This window comes from Pan troglodytes, chromosome 2 (assembly GCF_028858775.2).
Source record: "Pan troglodytes isolate AG18354 chromosome 2, NHGRI_mPanTro3-v2.0_pri, whole genome shotgun sequence".
Taxonomy (NCBI): Eukaryota; Metazoa; Chordata; class Mammalia; order Primates; family Hominidae; genus Pan; species Pan troglodytes.
The window spans coordinates 19,586,335-19,605,831 of record NC_086015.1 but is presented as its reverse complement, the minus strand read 5'-3'; the positions used below and the strand labels follow the sequence as shown (position 1 = coordinate 19,605,831).

General features: G+C 37.6%; 1 protein-coding gene across 6 annotated transcripts in view; it reads left to right on the top strand.

The window, feature by feature from the left end:
• The window catches only part of HACL1 (2-hydroxyacyl-CoA lyase 1), a 51,308-nt gene that overhangs the window by 608 nt on the left and 31,203 nt on the right, over positions 1-19,497 (top strand). For all 6 annotated transcript variants that reach the window (XM_063805284.1, XM_063805283.1, XM_016940037.4 and 3 more), the window contains 6 exon segments: positions 4,520-4,560; positions 9,445-9,525; positions 11,515-11,587; positions 14,288-14,365; positions 15,550-15,644; positions 17,897-18,009. In XM_063805284.1, coding sequence (XP_063661354.1) covers positions 4,520-4,560; positions 9,445-9,525; positions 11,515-11,587; positions 14,288-14,365; positions 15,550-15,644; positions 17,897-18,009 — 481 coding nt within the window.

Below are 19,497 nucleotides of genomic sequence, written 5' to 3'. Positions count from 1 at the left end.
GTTGAATATTAACTGTTGTTATACCAAGTTGACAGATGAGAAAAGACACAGGTTAAGTAAAACTTGCCTTTGGTGACACAGCTGGTAGTAGCAGAGCCAGGGTTTGAACCCACGTATTCTGGGTCTGAGTCCATGCTGTTACTACTATACTGTATGTCATGATTGGAAGGGACAGTTTATGAGGAAAGTCTGACTTCCCTATTAGGCTACAAGCTCCATTAGAGCAGGGATATTATTTCTTCACGACACATCTGTACCCCCAGTGCTTAGTGTGGTGCCTGCATAAGAAAAGTGTTCAGAGATTACCTGTGGGATAAATGAGTGAAGGCCAAGGCTTTGTTGTATGATTGGTTCGGGGCAGGGTGGAGGATATCACAAATGGTAGAGCCTTGATGGAAACTCAGATGGCTCAGATCCTAGCCTGATGCTTTTTCCACCACATCATGCTGCCACCTTTCTTAGAGGCTTATTTGGAAGCAGGATAAGGAAGATACGACATTTTGTCAATCCACTTTAAGTGCATCCTCTGCCAATCCACCTTGCTCTTCTCTCAGTAGTGCGGGCTTGAAAGGTCAAGAATCCACTTCTGTGATATCACATACTCTCAGTCCAGCTGAGGCTAAATATTCCTGCTTTACACTCCCACCGTTGCCTTCTAATTTAAATTCTTGCCTCCTCTTGCCCAAACAACTGCCTGGCCACCCTAAGTGGTGCCTTTTGCCATCATACGTGAGTGCCTGGAGGGCAGAAGTTGTGATTCATTTGTTATATCACCACAGTGCCTGGCTTGGTTGGTGCTTTCACGTGGTGTAGATGCTTAATATTATACATTATTTATTAATTGAATGACATTCTTTATTGAATGACATTCTTTATCTACAAGGTTTGAGATTTGTGTTTTTTAATCTTAAAACTAGGAAGTTTTGAGTTTCTGTTGCTTCTGCATTTTACTTGTCTTTGTTAGAACAACGTTCTGTTCTTTCATCTGTGTGAAAAAATGAAGCTATTGACCTATGAATGGAACCTATATTTAACTGTTTTTGTAGAGATGACATATCTGCCACTGATTTCTTCATACAGCAAACATTTATTGACTAAGTACTGTATACTAAGGATTGTGCTACATAACCTGTAGGAGAGAGGGATGTAAAGAAGGAGTGAGGTTTAGTCTTGATCTTCACGTTGATCAATCCTGGAAGGTGAGGGTAAGACTTACAGAAAAAGACTCATCTATTATAACTCTCATAATAGATGTAGTAGCACAGAAGGGGTGACTGGTTCTCTTTGAGGACAGAGAAGATTGCCTGTAGAGGTAATGTTAGTTCATGTGGTTCCCTCAAGGTAGGTAAAGGCATGGTGAGCTGTGAGACTGGTAGGTAGGTTGAGGGGAGGTTGTGGGAAATCTAAAAAGAGTTTGAACTTTTTTTTTTTTTTTTTTAACAACAGGCAATGGGGGAGACTAAAGGTTTTTCTAAACAGGTAGGAGATGTAATTAGACTTGTACTTCAGAAAGATGATGCCAGGCATGGTTGTACATGCCAGTAATCCCAGCTACTAAGGGGGCTGAGGCAGGAGGATTACTCAAGTCCAGGAATTAGAGGCTGCCTGGGCAACATAGCACGACCTCTGTCTCTAAGTTTTATTTCAGCCCCTATAAGCTTAGTTGAGGGTTCTTTAGGTCCCATGTGCTGTGTTGGGTGCTGGATACAGAGATGAATGATAGTTCCTGGCTTTAAGGGGCTTACAGCCAAGCTGTGGAGACAGACACAAACAATTGTATTTTAAGGTGGTAAGTGCTGTGATGGAGAGATATCCAGGGTGCTATAAAGCCCAGAGAAGGAGTACCCAGGCTCAGCTTCCCACAGGAGATGATGTCTGAGCTGTCCTGAAGGATAAGCAGGCATTAACCAGTTAGGAAAGAGGAGGCAGGCTCCTCTGGAGATGATTCCTAGATTTTGGGCTTACTTGATTGATTGTGTGGATCATATTGTCTGTGACTGAGACTGGGAATATAGAGGGAAGAGCCAGTTTGGAGGAGAAAGGTGATGTTCAATTTTGAACACATGCATTTGAGATGTTGGTGGAACATCCCAGTGCATATGTCCCTCAAGCAGCCTGACTCTATGGTAGTCAAAGGAAGACTTAAATGGTACCTGAACTAAGGGTAGTGACAGAATGATTCAGGGGGAACATGAAAACAGGCTAAGGCATTCAGGACATGTTTGTGATAAAGAGAAAGATGTAGTTGGGTGTGACTTCATTGTCTTTGATTAGATCCATAGAGTAATCAAGACATACTGACCAATTGGCCAGCAAGTAGGCAGATTGTCAGCAAGTTCATTGTTCTTGAGAGCTTACTGTGTGTGGGCACTATTTTGAGTGTTTTACACATACGAACTGATTTCGTCCTCACAGCAGTGCTTTGAATTATTTTCATTTTATAGATGAGGAAACAGAGATTTAGAGCAACTTGCCAAAATTACACAGTAGAAAGTGGGGAAGCTGGGATTTAAATCAAAACAGATTGGCTCCAGAGTCCGCTCTCTAAGTACCTCTAAGTACCATGTACACTGTTCTGCCTGTGAATGGAGGTAGTTTAGTAGAGGAACAGATCTTTTATGGTCGTAAAACCAGTTATGGCCAGGCGCGGTGGCTCATGCTTGTAATCCCAGCACTTTGGGAGGCTGAGGCAGGCAGATCACCTGAGGTCGGGAGTTTGAGACCAGCCTGACCAACATGGAGAAACCCTGTTTCTAAAAATATAAAATTAGCCAGGCGTGGTGGTGCATGTTTGTAATGCCAGCTGCTCGGGAAGCTGAGGCAGGAGAATTGCTTGAACCTGGGAGGTGGAGGTTGCCGTGAGCCAATATTGCATCATTGCACTCCAGCCTGGGCAACAAGAGCGAAACTCCGAAACTCCGTCTCAAAAAACAAAACAAAACAAAACGAAACAAAACAGTTACCTCTCAACTTTTGACATTTCCTACCAGAGGAATATACTTTTTGTTACATGTTGTTGTATATTTTGCATTGCCTAGCAACATTTCTTACCTAGCTATCATAAGTGGGCAATTCTTTTGGGTGTCTAAATAAAGTGTTCTTATTGCAGCAGGTATTTACATGCCTGCATTTCTTAGGAGTTGTCTTATTCTCCTAATGTGAATTTGGCCTTATGTGCAAAAGGAAAGAGAGATGGGGCCAATAGAGAATAGCGACACAGGAAAAGAGCAGAGTCTTTGTGCAGGTTCTCAGTGGGTGTATGATAGTAGAGCCAGTTAAGATTATGATCCATAAACATTTCCTTTTTTTTTTTTCCCACATTTATGTCGTTAATGTGGAGTTCTTTAAGACAGTATACTACTTCATTTAAAGCTGAATGAAGGCTAGGAAATACACAATTCATTATTATTTCTAAAGAAATGAGAAGAAATAATACTGGGAAAAAAATGATGTCCCAGACTAAGAAGAATTTGAGAGAGCACTCAGCATTTTCCCAGGTTATCTTGTGTGCATTTAATTTAGTGCCCCCTCTCTTCCTGATTATGAGCTGAAGTAGAGTTACAAGGTAAAAACTATCCATATGCAGGCCATAAAGGAAATCTCAATAAATCGCCAAGGATTGAAAGCGTGCAGTATATGTCACCTGACCATGTGGAAGTAAAGTGGAACTCAATAAGAGATCACTAAAAAGAATCTCAGACCTTTGGAAATTAAGCAACATACTTTTTGGTATTTTGTAAATATTTGAAAAGATTAACAAAATGAATAAACTTCAAGATAGACTGATTGAGAATAAAAGAGAAAACAGATTACCAATGTCAGGAATGAAAAAGGAGGTATCACTACAGATCCTAATTAACCAATGGGTTGAAGAAGAAATCACAATGGAAAGTAGAAAATATTTTGAATAGAATGATAATGAAAAGATGCAACTCAAACTTGTAACCTATAACTAAAGCAGTTCTTGGAATCATTTTAAACAAATTATTAGTAAAGAAAATTAAAAACCAGTGTTCTAAATTTGTATTTTAAGAAGCTAGAAAAAGAAAAGCAAATCAAATTCAAAATGACTGAAATAATAAATACAAGAACAGAAATCAATGAAATAGAAAACAAACAATAGAGAAAAACCAACAAAAATTTTCGAAGAACCAAAAAAATTTGTTCTTTGAAAAGATGGATAAATTTGATAAACCCCTCATGAGACTGATGAAGAATAAAAGAAAACAAATTACCAATATTATTAATAAAAGAGGACATTCCTATTGATCCTGCAGATATTTAAGAAATTGTAAGAGGATGTTTTGAATAACATACATATGAACAAATTTCCTGAAAAACTAAAATTTAGATAACCATTATTTGAAATTTATGTGTAGAACATTTATTACTAAGGTTGGAAATATTTTAATTCTGCCTTTACCACTATGTTCTTGTCTATTATTTAATAGTAAGTTGCTGTCATAAATGTACTATAAGGATCCCAATATGCTCAAGTCCCAGTGTTGTTTTCTCGTAGGCTTGTTATGCTGCCTCCGCGATTGGATATCTGACAAGCAGGTAAACTAAAATTTGTTTCACTTCAATTACTTTAATATTTTGGGGTAGAACTATTACGTCTTTCAGCTGAAGGATGAGTTCATTTGGAAAGATTATAGAAAAATATATTAAATAACAAAGGATAAAAGACATTTAAAACTCTCTGAGGACCACATCAAAAGAATAATGATACCAGGAGTGTTTCAGAGTGGAACACATTGCCATTTTGCAGAGTGAATCACTGGTGATCAGATAGTGAGTTGATGTATGCTTATTTTTTTTTTTTTTTTTTTTCCTTTTTCTGGAGAACGGGGTCTCGCTATATTGCCCAGGCAGGTCTCGAACTCCTGGGCTCAAGCTATCCTCCCGCCTCTTAGCCTCCCTGAGAGCTGGGATTACAGGCGTGAGCCACCGCGCCCGGCCAAAGTTTTTATTTTTTTTTCTTTGAGACTCAGTCTTGCTCTGTCACCATGCTGGAGTGCAGTGGCGCGATATCGGCTCACTGCAACCTCTGCGTCCCGGGTTCAAGCAATTCTCCTGCATCAGCCTCCCAAGTAGCTGGGCCTACAGGCGTGGGCCACCACACCCAGCTAATTTTTGTATTTTTAGTAAAGTCAAGGTTTCACCATGTTGGCCAGGATGGTCTCGATATCTTGACCTTGTGATCTGCCTGCTTGGCCTTCCAAAGTGCTGGGATTACAGGCGTGAGCCACCGTGCCTGGCGTGAGTTGATGTATGATACCTTGTCTTGGATCTCACAACTACCCCAGCACACTTAATACAAAAATGCTTGGTTCAAAATGTGACTGTTGAGAGCTGTTCCACACGTTCTGATTTTTTAGTGTGTATCCATGTTACCTAACTACCACCCCCTTTTTATTATTAAAAATTAATACATTTTTAAAATGTCCATTTTGGAAAACTTGGAAAATATAGAAAGCACAAAGAAGAAAATGAAAATCGACTAGGCACGGTGGGTCACGCCTGTAATCCCAGCACTTTGGGAGGCTGAGGCGGGTGGATCACCTGAGGTCAGGAGTTTGAGACCAGCTTGGCCAACATGGTGAAACACCATCTCTACTAAAAATACAAAAATCAACCGGGTGTGGTGGCATGCATCTGTAATCCCAGCTACTCGGGAGGCTGAGGCAGGAGAATCGGCTTGAACCCAGGAGGCGGAGGTTGCAGTGAGCTGAGATTGCGCCACTGCACTCCAGCCTGGGTGATAGAGTGAGACTCCGTCTCAAAAAAAAAAAAAAAAAGGAAAAAAGATGAAGAAAATCACCTATGATCTCAGAACTGTTAAGAATTGGTCATTTTCTTCCAGTTTTTTCCCTTATCTATGTATTTTTTAAGCAGAATTTGGACTCTCACAGGAATGTGTATCATACTTTTTTCATGTATGTTAGTTTTAATACATTTTTTTATTTCCAAAAATGAAACTAGTAATTCAGTTGCTAAGAAATGCAAACTAATAAGATTCTCAAAGTCTAGACCTCACCAGAATGGTTTTTTTTCTGTGATAAGGAACTTGTGAATTTGAACCTGAGAAAAATAGGCCATCAAGTAACACTATTGTCACTGTTTTCTGCCACTTTATTTACATATGACAAATATTTTAATCTTTTCATTTAGCTTGGAAAGCATTTAAATTATAGTTATTAATTAATGCCTTAATGTAAAAAATGCTAGGACACTGATTAAGAGAGTGGTTAAAAGTTCATACTTTTTTTTTTTGAGATGGAGTCTTGCACTGTTATCTGGGCTGGACAGTGCAGTGGTGCAATCTCGGCTCAATGCAACCTCTGCCTCCTGGGTTCAAGCGATCCTCATGCCTCAGCTTCCCCAGTAGCTGGGATTACAGGCATGCACCACCACACCAAGCTAATTTTTGTATTTTAGTAGAGATGGGGTTTCACTATGTTGGCCAGGATGGTCTCTGTCTCTTGAGCTCATGATCTGCTGGCCTTGGCCTCCCAAAGGGCTGGGATTACAGGCGTGAGCCACCATGCCCGGCCGAAAAGTTCATATTTAAAACATTTTTGCTATTTGAATGAACTTCTGGAGCTGCACTGGCAAGTATAGTAGCCACGAGCTGTATGACCTGTTTACATTTAAATTAATTAAAATTAAATAACATTTAAATCATAGTTTATCAGTTTGTAGTAGCCACATTTCAAGTGCTCAGTAACCATGTCAGTAGTGGCTACCGTATCATACTGCAAATGCAGAACATTTCTATTACTATACAAAGTTCTGTTGGATAGTACTGTTCTAGAAGTTTAGTTTACTTGGTGGTAATTACTTATTTTCAAGTCTGTCTTAAACAGAAATTTTTAAGAAATTATTTTATAAATGTAAAATGGTGAACTGAATTATATTGAGATACCTTTTCCCCGAGTGGTTTAAGCTTAGAAAGTCACACTGAAGGGTAAAACATTCAAGTTCAATATTTATTTATTTGGAGTCTCACTCTGTCGTCTCCATGCTGGAGTGCAGTGGCACCATCTCGGCTCACTGCAAACTCCACCTCCCAGGTTCCAGCGATTCTCCTGCCTCAGCCTCCCAAGTAGCTGGCACTACAGATGTGCACCACCATACTCAGCTAGTTTATATATATTTTTTAGAGACAGGGTTTCATCATGTTGCCCAGGCTGGTCTTGAACTCCTAGGCTCAAGTGATCCATCCACCTCAGCCTCTCAAGATGCTGGAATTACAGACGTCAGCCACCATGCTCAGCCTCAAATTCAGTTTTAAAAGATTTTGGGGACCAGGCGCGGTGGCTCATGCCTGTAATCCCAGCACTTTGGGAGGCCGAGGCGGGTGGATCACCTGAGGCCAGGAGTTGGAGACAAGCCTGGCCAAACATGGTGAAACCCCGTCTCTACTAAAAATACAAAAATCAGCTGGGCGTGGTGGCACATGCCTGTAATCCCAGCTACTTGGGAGGCTGAGGCAGGAGAATCACTTGAATCCGGGAGGTGGAGGTTGCGGTGAGCCGAGATCACACCATTGCACTGCAGCCTGGGGAACAAGAACGAGAGTTCGTCTCAAAAAAAAAAAAAAAAAAAGACAAAAAAAAAACCACAAAACATTTTGGGCAGAGCACTGCATTCAGAATTACTTTCCTATCAAAGATCAGTCGACGTTATATTTATTTGTTAAGAAATGAAAAAAAAACCTTTTTTCATACAAAAATGAACTCAGCAGTCAAAAATTTGCTTCTGTATACCATTAACTTGATTTAGTCCAGATGTAGTCCAGATCAAAATAAGTGGTTAGAGACATAAGGTGTGAAAATGATAGGTACCTTATTTCTCACAAGAAATCCAATATCTTTCTTTTTTTGGGCCAGGCATGCTGGCTTATGCCTGTAATCCCAGCACTTTGGGAGGCCAAGGCAGGTGGATCGCTTGAGCCCAGGAGTTCAAGACCAGCCTGGGCAACATGGTGAAACCCCATCTCTACCAAAAAAAAATACAAAAAATTAGCCGGGTGTGGTGGCATCTGCCTGTAGTCCCAGTTACTTGGGAGGCTGTGGTGGGAAGATCACCTGAGCTTAGGAGGTTGAGGCTGCAGTGAGCCCTGATCATGCCACTGCACTCCAGCCTGAGCAACAGAGTGAGATGCTATCTCAAAAAGAAAAGTGTGTACATATATATACACACACATATACGTATATGTGTGTATATATACACACACATATATGTATATGTGTGTGTATATATACACTTTTTTTGAGATAGCATCTGTTGCCCAGAGTATATATGTATATATGTATACATGTGTATATATGTACATATGTATACATGTGTATACATGTGTATATGTATACGTGTATATGTATACGTGTATACATGCATGTGTGTATACATGCGTGTATGTATACATGCGTGTATGTATACATGTATGTGTATGTATACATGTGTGTATGTATACATGTGTCTACATGTATACATATATAGAGTATACTCTGTTGCCCAGAGTATATATACATATATACGTATACATATATATACGTATGTATACATATATACGTATGTATACATATATATGTATATGTATATATGGATCCATATATACACGTATGTATACGTATATATGGATCCATATATACACGTATGTATACGTATATATGGATCCATATATACACGTATGTATACGTATACACGTATGTATACATATGCGCACGCATGTATGCGTATGCGCACACATGTATGCGTATGCGCACGTATGTATACGTATTTAGTGTGTATGTATACGTATATAGTGTGTATATACGTATATATACATATAGTGTGTGTATGTATATATACGTATATAGTGTGTGTATACGTATATATGTATATAGTGTGTGTATACGTATATATGTATATAGTGTGTGTATACGTATATATACGTATATAGTGTGTGTATACGTATATATACGTATATAGTGTGTGTGTATACGTATATATACGTATATAGTGTGTGTATACGTATATATACGTATATAGTGTGTGTGTATACGTATATATACGTATATAGTGTGTGTGTATACGTATATAGTATATACTATAGGTATATAGTGTGTATATATATACACTACGTATATAGTGTGTGTATATATACACGTATATACGTATATATACACTATATACGTATATGTGTATATATACATACACATATACGTATATAGTGTATACACTATATACGTATATGTGTGTATGTATATATATCGCGATATATATATCGCCTTGTTTTTTAATTAAAAATATTCTAATAATTGTTTTATCAGTTATAGTAAAGACTTTTGTATGTCCTTCCTTTGAAGTCCAAGATTGCCGTGTTTCACACTAAAGTGTTATGAATCAGTTGTTACATTTGACCTGATTTTAATAAAATAAATTCTGTTTTGCTTTTAGGCCAGGAGTCTGCCTTGTTGTTTCTGGCCCAGGTCTCATCCATGCCTTGGGCGGTATGGCAAATGCAAACATGAACTGCTGGTAATGACATTATTATTACTGAAAACATTTTCTTAAAAAGGTCACTGCAGGATTTTACTGAGTAGAGCTAATGCTGATCTAGGGTAGAAAGACTTGGAAAAAAAAAACCCTTCAATTCTTAGAAACTGAAAGTAGAGTTAGTTACCGGGGAGGGAATGAGGAGGAGGAGGGGGAATAGGGAGATAGGTCAAAGGGTACAAAGTTTCAGTCAAGTACGATAAAGCCTGGAGATCTAATGTACAACATGAAAGCCATAGTTAATAATATTGTGTATTGTAAATTTGCAAAGAGAGTAAATTTTAGGTACTTTTACCAAAAAAAGTGACTATTTCTACAATATCTTAGGAAAAAAAAGTAACATGAATATGTTAATTTGCTTGACTGTAGTAATCATTTCACTATATGTATGTCAAAATATCATATGGTATACCTTAAATAGATGTAACTTAAAAAAGAGTATTAGGAAGAAAATTCAAAGCACCAGTAATTTAGTTACTTAGAGATAAACACTTTTTTTTTTGAGACGGAGTCTCTCACTCTGTTGCCCAGGCTGGAGTGCAGTGGTGCAATCTTGGCACACCACAACCTCTGCCTCCCAGGTTCAAGTGATTCTCCTGCGTCAGCCTCCCAAGTAGCTGGGATTACAGGCCCCTGCCACCACGCCCGGCTAATTTTTGTATTTTTAGTAGAGACGAGGTTTCACCATGTTGGCCAGGCTGGTCTCAAACTCCTGACCTCAGGTGATCCACCTGCCTTGGCTTCCCAAAGTGCTGGGATTACAGGCATGAGCCACCGCACCCAGCTGACATAAACACTTTTAACATTTTAGAGTTCCTAATATGTGTGTGTATGTGTGAACGTATGTGTAGTTCTATTTACTTTAAGTGAAGAATTATTTTTTTAAAGATCCCAGCTCAGTGTGTAAAATGTGGCTAATTTTTCACCTTGTTTTGCATAGGTAGGAAAATATTTGAAATTCTTATATTCATTTAGTTTGCTTTATATATAAACTATTTAGTACTTATTCTCTGATCTTGCCCTTAACTCCATCTCTGGCACTTTACCAGTGAGATCAGGTTGAGGGGGGTTAGGTTCTAATCAATTTGGAACATATTTAATCTTTCTAGTGGAAAGGACATTGTTTTCTTTCTTGCCCTGTGTTTCTTATCGTTTCTTCTTTACTTTCCTTTTGATCTTTCTCTTCTTTATCTACTTTAAGGTGTTATATTTTTTAAGTACCTTAAGGTTTCCCATATCTTTTTTTTTTCCCACATTGAAGGATAAGAATTTCATTGCTGAGGAATGTCACTTATTTTGCAATTTCTAAATAGATTCACTTAGGAAAGTGTAAAATTTTTCTTCCCCTTATCCCAAGAATAAGAAAGGCATAAAAATTTATTTTATGTCAATATACTTGGAAGCTTAGCGTCAGCATCCAAAAGGGGAAGGGGAAGAAGGGAAGGAAAACATTTACTATACATTTTGTCTTTTTCTGATATTAAGGAAAGTTCTCTCATATCAGGTTGCTTCTTAGATATTTTTTAATCTACAATTTCTTTCTCTTTTTTTGAGACAGAGTCTTGCTTGTTGCCCAGGCTGGGGTGCAGTGGCACAATCTCGGCTCACTGTAACCTCTGCTTCCCAGGTTCAAGCAATTCTTCTACCTCAGCCTCCCGAGTAGCTGGGATTACAGGCGCCCGCCAGCACGCCTGGCTAATTTTTGTATTTTTTGTAGAGCTGGGGTTTCACCATGTTGGCCATGCTGGTCTTGAACTCCTGATTTCAAGTGATCCACGCACCTTGGCCTCCCAAAGTGCTGGATTACAGGGGTGAGCCACCTCACCCAGCCTTAATCTACAGTTTCTAAGAGAAAAATATAATATTCTCTCCCTTTAACATTTATTATTTGTTGTGAATTAGACACTGTGTTTAGTGTTTTACATGATGATCTCATTTGTAATTATCTTGTTAAAAAAATGATTGTTTCAGGCCCTTGCTTGTGATTGGTGGTTCCTCTGAAAGAAACCAAGAAACAATGGGAGCTTTCCAGGAGTTTCCTCAGGTATCCAACTTTAAGATTTTGGGTTTTTTTATTTTTAATTTTTGAAACAGGATCTTGCTTTGTTGTTGAGGCTGCAGTGCAGTGGTGCCATCTCAGCTCACTGCAGTCTTGACCTCCTGACCTCAAGCAATCTTCCCACCTCAGCCTCCCAAGCAGCTGGGACTACAGGTTCACACCACCACGCCTGGCTAATTTTTGAGTTTTTTGTAGAGACGAGGTTTCACCATGTTGCCCAGGCTGGTCTTGAACTCTTGAGCTCAAGCGATCCACCTGCCTCAGCTTCCCAAAGTGCTGGGATTACAAGCATGAGCCACCGCACTTGGCCTGCAACTCTTAAGATTTTAGTAACACAATACATACACACCATTAAGAGGTAGAGAGAAGATATAAAAAAGCCTCCTGTTTGCAAAATAAAATAAATAAATTAGAAGTACCTGAAGTAACTTAAAGGTAATTATCTTGAGCTACTATAAGACAACTTCAGGGTGGATATTAAGGGTGAGCTTAGGCCCTGCTTAGAAACAAGCTTTCAAGAAATACACCTTTGTGACAGGATTTTAAGCTCTGAAAATAGGCTCTTAAAGGAGTCAAGAAGATGTAGGAATAAAAATGATTTTGGACTATGCCTCCCAGACTTTAGGGAAATAAGAGGGAAAAACTTACTCAAAATGATTATCAGTAGACTCTGGACAAGTATATTTTTATTTTAGAAGGAGGAAAGAAAGCATGTCAAAATTAAAAGAAACTTGAAAGAATATGTCAACAAAATGCTACAGTTTTAAGAATAAAGCTGGACACTTGGTTCGTAACTGTATTCCTAGCTACTCAGCTACTAGGCTGAGGAGGGAGAATTGCTGGAGCCCAAATGTTTGAGACCAAATATATGTCTGTGCAACATATTCAGGTCTTATCTCTGTCTTTCTTTCTTTCTTTTTTTTTTCTTTTTTGAGACAGAGTATGGCTGTGTTGCCCAGTCTGCAGTGCAGTGGCGCAATCTTGGCTCATTGCAGCCTTTACCTCCTAGGCTTAAGCCATCCTCCCACCTCAGCCTCCTAAGTGGCTGGGACTATAGGCACACGCCACCATGCCCAGATAATTTTTGTACTTTTTGCAGAGACAGTGTTTTGCCATGGTGCCCAGGCTGGTCTTGAACTCCTGACCTCAAGTGATCCACCCACCTTGGCCTCCCAAAGTACTGGGATTACAGGCGTGAGCCACCACACCCATCCAAGATACCGTGTCTTTAGAAAAAACAGTTGTTGGAAACAAATAGCTGAAAGTGAATGATTGACACTTAAAATATAAATATATTTGAGCATTTACAGAACAAAGTTAAAATCATTAGACAGCCAGGCATGGTGGCTCACCCCTGTAATCACAGCACTTTGGGAGCCCCAAGCGGGTAGATCACCTGAGGTCAGGAGTTTGAGACCAGCCTGGCCAACATGGTGAAACTCTGTCTCTACTAAAAATACAAAAATTAGCTGGGCTTGGTGGTGGGTGCCCGTAATCCTCACTACTTGGGAGGCTGAGGCAGGAGAATCACTTGAACCCAGGAGGCAGAGGTTACAGTGAGCTGAGATCATACCACTGTACTCCAGTCTGGGTGACAAGAGTGAAACTCCATCTCAAAAATAAATACATAAATAAAATCATTAGACAAAGTCTATTTGTAAATCAGAAATCATTATTGAGAACTTCAAAAAATAAAATTTCATATATGATAAACTAAAATACTGAACTCTAGTATAGGTTAATGCAAAAGTTATATTTTTATACTCTTAGAAGGGAATCAAAGTTTTATTTAGTTAATAGTAGACGATAACAGTTATTTAAAAGATGCTTATGTGTTTGGAAAATAAGTAGAGCAGATTAAGTTAATTAAAAGGAAATCTAAAGTTACTGCAGAAACTATATAGGTGAAAAAGAAAACAGGATAAATGTCCACTACATATTTTTTTCCTGAAATGGAAAATAATAGTTTATTAGATCAAATTTAAAAACAGAAGAGAAAGAATCCAAGTATCTGGTTTTTGTGGAAGTCCTTAAAACTAAAGGGCATGAACATAGACTGAAAATCAGGGGGTGATCTTAATTTTGTCATGCCTGTGGGACTATCAGTTTTTCATAGATTTCATACTAAAACATCAAGAGAAACAGTTTCTATATAATGTCTCAAGATATATTAAACAGTGAAAATTTATCACTACTGAATTCATATATTCTAAACACCATAGCAAGAAAGTATATAAAAGGAACACTGGCAGAAATGTAAGAATAGATTATTATTATAACAAAATCTAACAGATGAAGTTTTATATTCTTATCTGTGAAATTGCTGGATCCAAAGATATGCTGATTTAAATTTTTTGTAGATTTTGTTAACTTCCTTTCCCATTTATAGTCTCACCAGCAGTTTATAGAAGTGCCTATTTTCCTGTGTTGTGTTAGATGGTGGGTATTATTAGACTTTTGCATCTTTGCCAAAAGATTTTGCATCTTTGGTATGATACGCTTCCTGAATCATACCAAGGCAAAACTTTGTACTTTGAATAGGCTTTTAAGGGACAGTCTAGGCAATATATTTTCTCCATCTTGCCTCTAAACATAAAAGAAATTAATGACTTAACATTTTGTCTTCTTTCAGGAGAGTAACATGATTGTGAGCTGAATTTTAAGTGATTTTCATTTTCCATGTAGGTTGAAGCTTGTAGATTATATACCAAGTTCTCTGCCCGCCCAAGCAGCATAGAAGCTATTCCTTTTGTTATTGAAAAGGTACAGTATTTAATAACAAGCTCTCCAAGTCAACTGATTTTTCTCAGTTGCTCATACTTACTGTTATTTTTATTCTCAAAAGAATGAGTGACAATTAGGAACATACCCAGGCAGTTAAAAATGGCATTGTTAGAAAGCTATTTACATTTTAGTATTCACTGTCATTACATTTAATTTTAGAGAGGTAAAATAAGTTATTTTTGGAAAAAGTTTCTCCTGTGTTTTAGTTTTTAAAATTACCTTTTTAATTATACAAAAGTAAAGAGAAAGGTTTATAATGAACCCTTGAGTACCTTTTCTCTTGTGCTTTTGCAAAAGATTATTTTTGAAAATTGGGACTAAACCAAAACCCTCTAAGACCCTCTGTTAGTTAATTAATACAGCATACAGGTTGATTATTCCTTACCTGAAATGCTTTTCAGAAGTGTTTCTGACTGCAGATTTTTTCAGATTTTAGAATATTTGCATATATATAATGAGACATCTTGGGGATGTGACCCAAGTCTAAATATGAAATTCATTTATGTTTCATATGTACCTTATACACATAGTCTGTTGATTATTTTTCCCTTGGGGATGCTGAATAAACTGTTTAGACACCTGCATTTTGACTGTGAGCTGTCACATGAGGTCAGATATGGAATTTTCCACCTGTATCATCTTCTTGGCACACACTAAGTTTCACATTTTGGAAGATTTTGGATTTTTGGATTACAGATACTCAACCTGTATTATAAATTATAATCAGCATTTATACGTGAAATTACATTTTAGCTGTTTCAAAACCAGGAGTTACAGAAACCATTTGATACGTGTAACAGCATCACAGTTTCTGAAAACACTGCCAGATTACTAAGATTAGGAAGCAGATGAAAGTACATATTACAGTGCAAAAACTTGGCAGGCAGAGCCGGGTGAATAATTTCCCAAACTAAAGTGTAATAGAACATGAATTTTAAAGCCCTAAATGAATACTTTCTTATCTCTCTCCCTTTTAAACAAAAAATCTTTAAAAATGTAGTCAATAGAGGACATTTCGATTTTCATCATAATTATTTTTTTCTCCACCTAAGGATGTCCAGAAAAATGAAAAGTGTTCATTTTCCAGTTTTAAATTATCTTTGAGTAGAATATGATAAGACTGAGATTTTACAAATCTTTTCTTCTACTTGTAATGAACGTAGGCAGTGAGAAGCAGTATCTATGGTCGTCCAGGTGCTTGCTATGTTGACATACCAGCAGATTTTGTGAACCTTCAGGTGAATGTGAATTCTATAAAGTGAGTAATAGTTATGCTGGAATTCTTTCTTCAATGTACATGTATTATCATAATGCCTACCTTTTTAGAAGAATTTACCCAGCAGTTTATAAGTTAATTTCCATTTGTCTTAACTTGGTTATTTAGTAATTAAACTGAATCCTAGCCAAAGGGTTAATTCTCTTAATTAAAATGATGTTAGTAGTTATTTCTGGATTTAATTACTAAACCAAATACTTAGAACTTCCTGAACTCCTCGTTGAAAATATTCCTCCAGTAACCATAAATATACATCCCTCGTTAATGTAATATGGGTCCTTGAGAATCTTTATAATGTAAGCCAAGAGGTTGGGTGATTATTAAAAAGTATTAGGACTCAGGATAAAAAACATCTAGCTGTCTCTCTCTGTGGTTAACAAATATTCCAGTATAGAGGTTTCTATGATTTCTCATATTCTCATATTTCTTAAATAAACACTAAGTGAAAAGAAGTACAAAAAGCATTTTTCACTGGTATCTAAATCATCCCCTGATAGAGATAGGTACTTAGGGTTAAAGCATCATGGGTACTGTTTAGTGCGTTTCTGCTGTTGTGGACCAAATGGTTCTCTAGTGACTACAGAGAGTCAGTGGGTCTTACTGTATACTCTGTGTACCAAAGAGTGATTTTTTTTTTCAATTTGAGACTGAGTCTCTCCCTGTTGCCCGGGCTGGAGTGCAGTGGCATTATCTCAGCTCACTGCAACCTCTGCCTCCTGGGTTCAAGCGATTCTCCTGCCTCAGCCTCCCAAGTAGCTGGGATTACAGGCGCCCGCCACCATGCTTGGCTAATTTTTGTATTTTTAGTAGAGACAGGGTTCCATCATGTTGACCAGGCTGGTCTTGAACTCCTGACCTTGTGATCCACCAACCTCGGCCTCACAAAGTGCTGGGATTACAGGCATGAGCCACCGTGCCCAGCCAGGAGTGATTTTTTATTTCGGAGAGTCAGATAAAAAAGACACTTGTTTATTCTGCCTGATACCTGAACATGATAATCAAAATACTACTAAGGGGAGGAGGGTAAGCTCAGGTAAGTTAACTCTGTAAGCCTTCTTCTAAATTTTATACAGATTGTCCTTTTTTATTATATGTCTAAATATTTTGACAATGTATCTAAATTTTATACAGTATAATTTATATTAATTAGAATAAATGAAATAGCACAGGACTTGGTGTCCAGAAACACTTAACTGTGACAGTTTGAATATTTCTTTTACTAATGCATATTATGATACTAAAATATTAACACCCAGTGAGTGGAACTGTAGTGGGGCTGGGTGCGGCGGCTTACGCCTGTAATCCCAGCACTTTGGGAGGCCGAGGTGGGTGGATCACCTGAGGTAGGAGTTTGAGACCAACCTGGCCAACATAGTGAAACCCCATCTCTACGAAAAATACAAAAATTAGCCAGGCTTGGTGGCATGTGCCTGTAGTCCCAGCTACTCAGGAGGCTGAGGCAGGAGAATCGCTTGAACTTGGGAGATGGAGGTTGCAGTGAGCCAAGTTTGCACCGCTGCACTTAAGCCTGGGTGACAGAGTAAGACTCTGTCTCCACAAAAAAAAAAAAAAGAAAAGAAAAAAAAAGAGAAATGTGGTAAGGTGTTTAAAAGCATGGACTTTGGAGACAGAATGACTAGTTCAGTCCTGTCTTGCCACGTGCCATCTGGAGATCTTGGACAAGTTACTTTCTCTGAGTCTTTTTTTCCTCAGTGGTGAAATGGAGATGATGTTAATACCTAACCTCATTGTTTTGACAGTTACATGAGAATAAATGGCACATAGCAAATATTAGATTTTATTATGTTTTTACTGTTAGGACAGCTACTGCTGCTACTACAGTACAAAGCCATTAACTCAGATTTTCTGTTAATGAATTGGCCATTTCACTGGCTATTAGATGATATCAGGGAATAACTGTTAATTTACTAGATGTGGTAATGATGTGATAGTTGAATATAGGAGAAGGTCCTTATTCACAGCTGCATGGAGAAATTTTTAAGGGTGAAGTGTCTTGATGCCTATTATTTACTTTAAAATAGTTCATGAAAAATAAATGCATGTTTATGTGTGTATGAAACAAATGTGGTAAAATGATATTAAGTTGTTAGATCTACATGGGGGTGTATGGAGATTTATTGTACTATTTTTTCTACCTTTCTATATATTTGAAATTTTCACAATAAAAAGATCATAGTTGGCCTCTTTTAATTAATAGGGCTCTTTTTTTCCAGGTACATGGAACGCTGCATGTCACCTCCTATTAGCATGGCAGAAACCTCTGCTGTGTGCACGGCGGCTTCTGTTATTAGGAATGCCAAACAACCCCTTCTTATCATCGGGAAAGGTAGCATGAATAGAACTCTAAATCTTGCTAGGCTTTTGAAAGTGCCAATTCTTTTTACAAACTTTCATTGTTTATTAATGTCTATTCTAATGTTTGAGATTGGAATAAGAATTCTCTTCATCCATTTAGCATTATTTGTTTTGAAATTACAGACTTATTCTTTAATGCCCAGAGATTTCACCCTTTTAAGGAAATACTACCTATTTAATTTCTTTGGTCTTATTAGTGAAATGTGCTTATTCTATTATAAAACATTTTGGAAAAATCAAGAAAAGTAGAAGTTCCTTCATCTAAGGTAACTGTTTTTAATATTTAGTACATTTCTATTCCTTTTTACACATAGATTACGTACTGTGCTCATATTATAGACCGTTTTATATTCTACCTTATTCATTTAAGATTATAATATTTTTCATCTTAAAAGTATTTCCTAAATATAATTTTTAATGTCTCTTCATGTGTACGTTAACACTTACTTTCCTGGCAAATATTTAAATCTTTGCCAGTAACTGTTTAGAGTAGCTGTGGCAGACATGTTTGTGCCTAAAGCTTTTTCTATATTTAGGATTTAAGTTTCCTAGAAAGAAAAGTTAGAGGGTATGAGTATTTTTAAGACTTTTAGTATATATTGTCATATTGCTTTCTCTGGAGGTGTTGTACCAACCAATTTATACTCCTGTCAGCAATTTATTATAGTATCCATTTCGTGTTCTGGAACTGAGGCTGCTGGGATCACCTATGACCATGCTAATCAGTTATCAACTGCTTAGGAACTAAATCTGTAGAAACTAAAAATAGTTTGATAGTGTATGACAAAAAAATTGAGGTCAGAACTGAGCGGAATGTGTTGTATGATGTATTAGCTCTGTGACTTTGGGAAACAACTGCTTTGAGTCTCAGATTACTTCACTTGTAAAATAGGGATATTAACTACCTCAATAGGATATAATTAAATAGCAAAATATGTGGAAAGCACTCAGTGGATGCTAGTTTTCATTCTTCTTTTAACAAACATTTGATGAATGCTTATGATAAGGCAGGGATTACACAAAACATTCATGAGGGATACAGAGAAATAGTGGTTCCTACCTATTGGGGAGGGGAGATAGACCTGGTAACAAGTAAGTGCGGTATGTTCTTGCGTGGTGTGTACAGAGAGGTTGAGGTGGGTTTTCAAGGAAAGCAGCAACAATTTGCTTGTGTAGATAGTATGGAAGGACTATCCAGAAGAGATGACACAACAGCTGCATCTTGAAAAAGCAGACAATAGTTCACCAAGTGGACAGAGACCAAAGGCAAAGCAGGAAGAGAGAACTGAGTGTACAAAGACATTGAGACAGGAAGGAGAATACAAGAAAACTTTCTGGATTAAAGAAAAGGAACTATTTTTCATCATACATGTATGAGAAGGGATTTTAAGGTAGTTTTGTAGAGTGGAGCATTATATTGAATCTGCAAGTGCATGATACTGTTTACTAGGATTCAGTA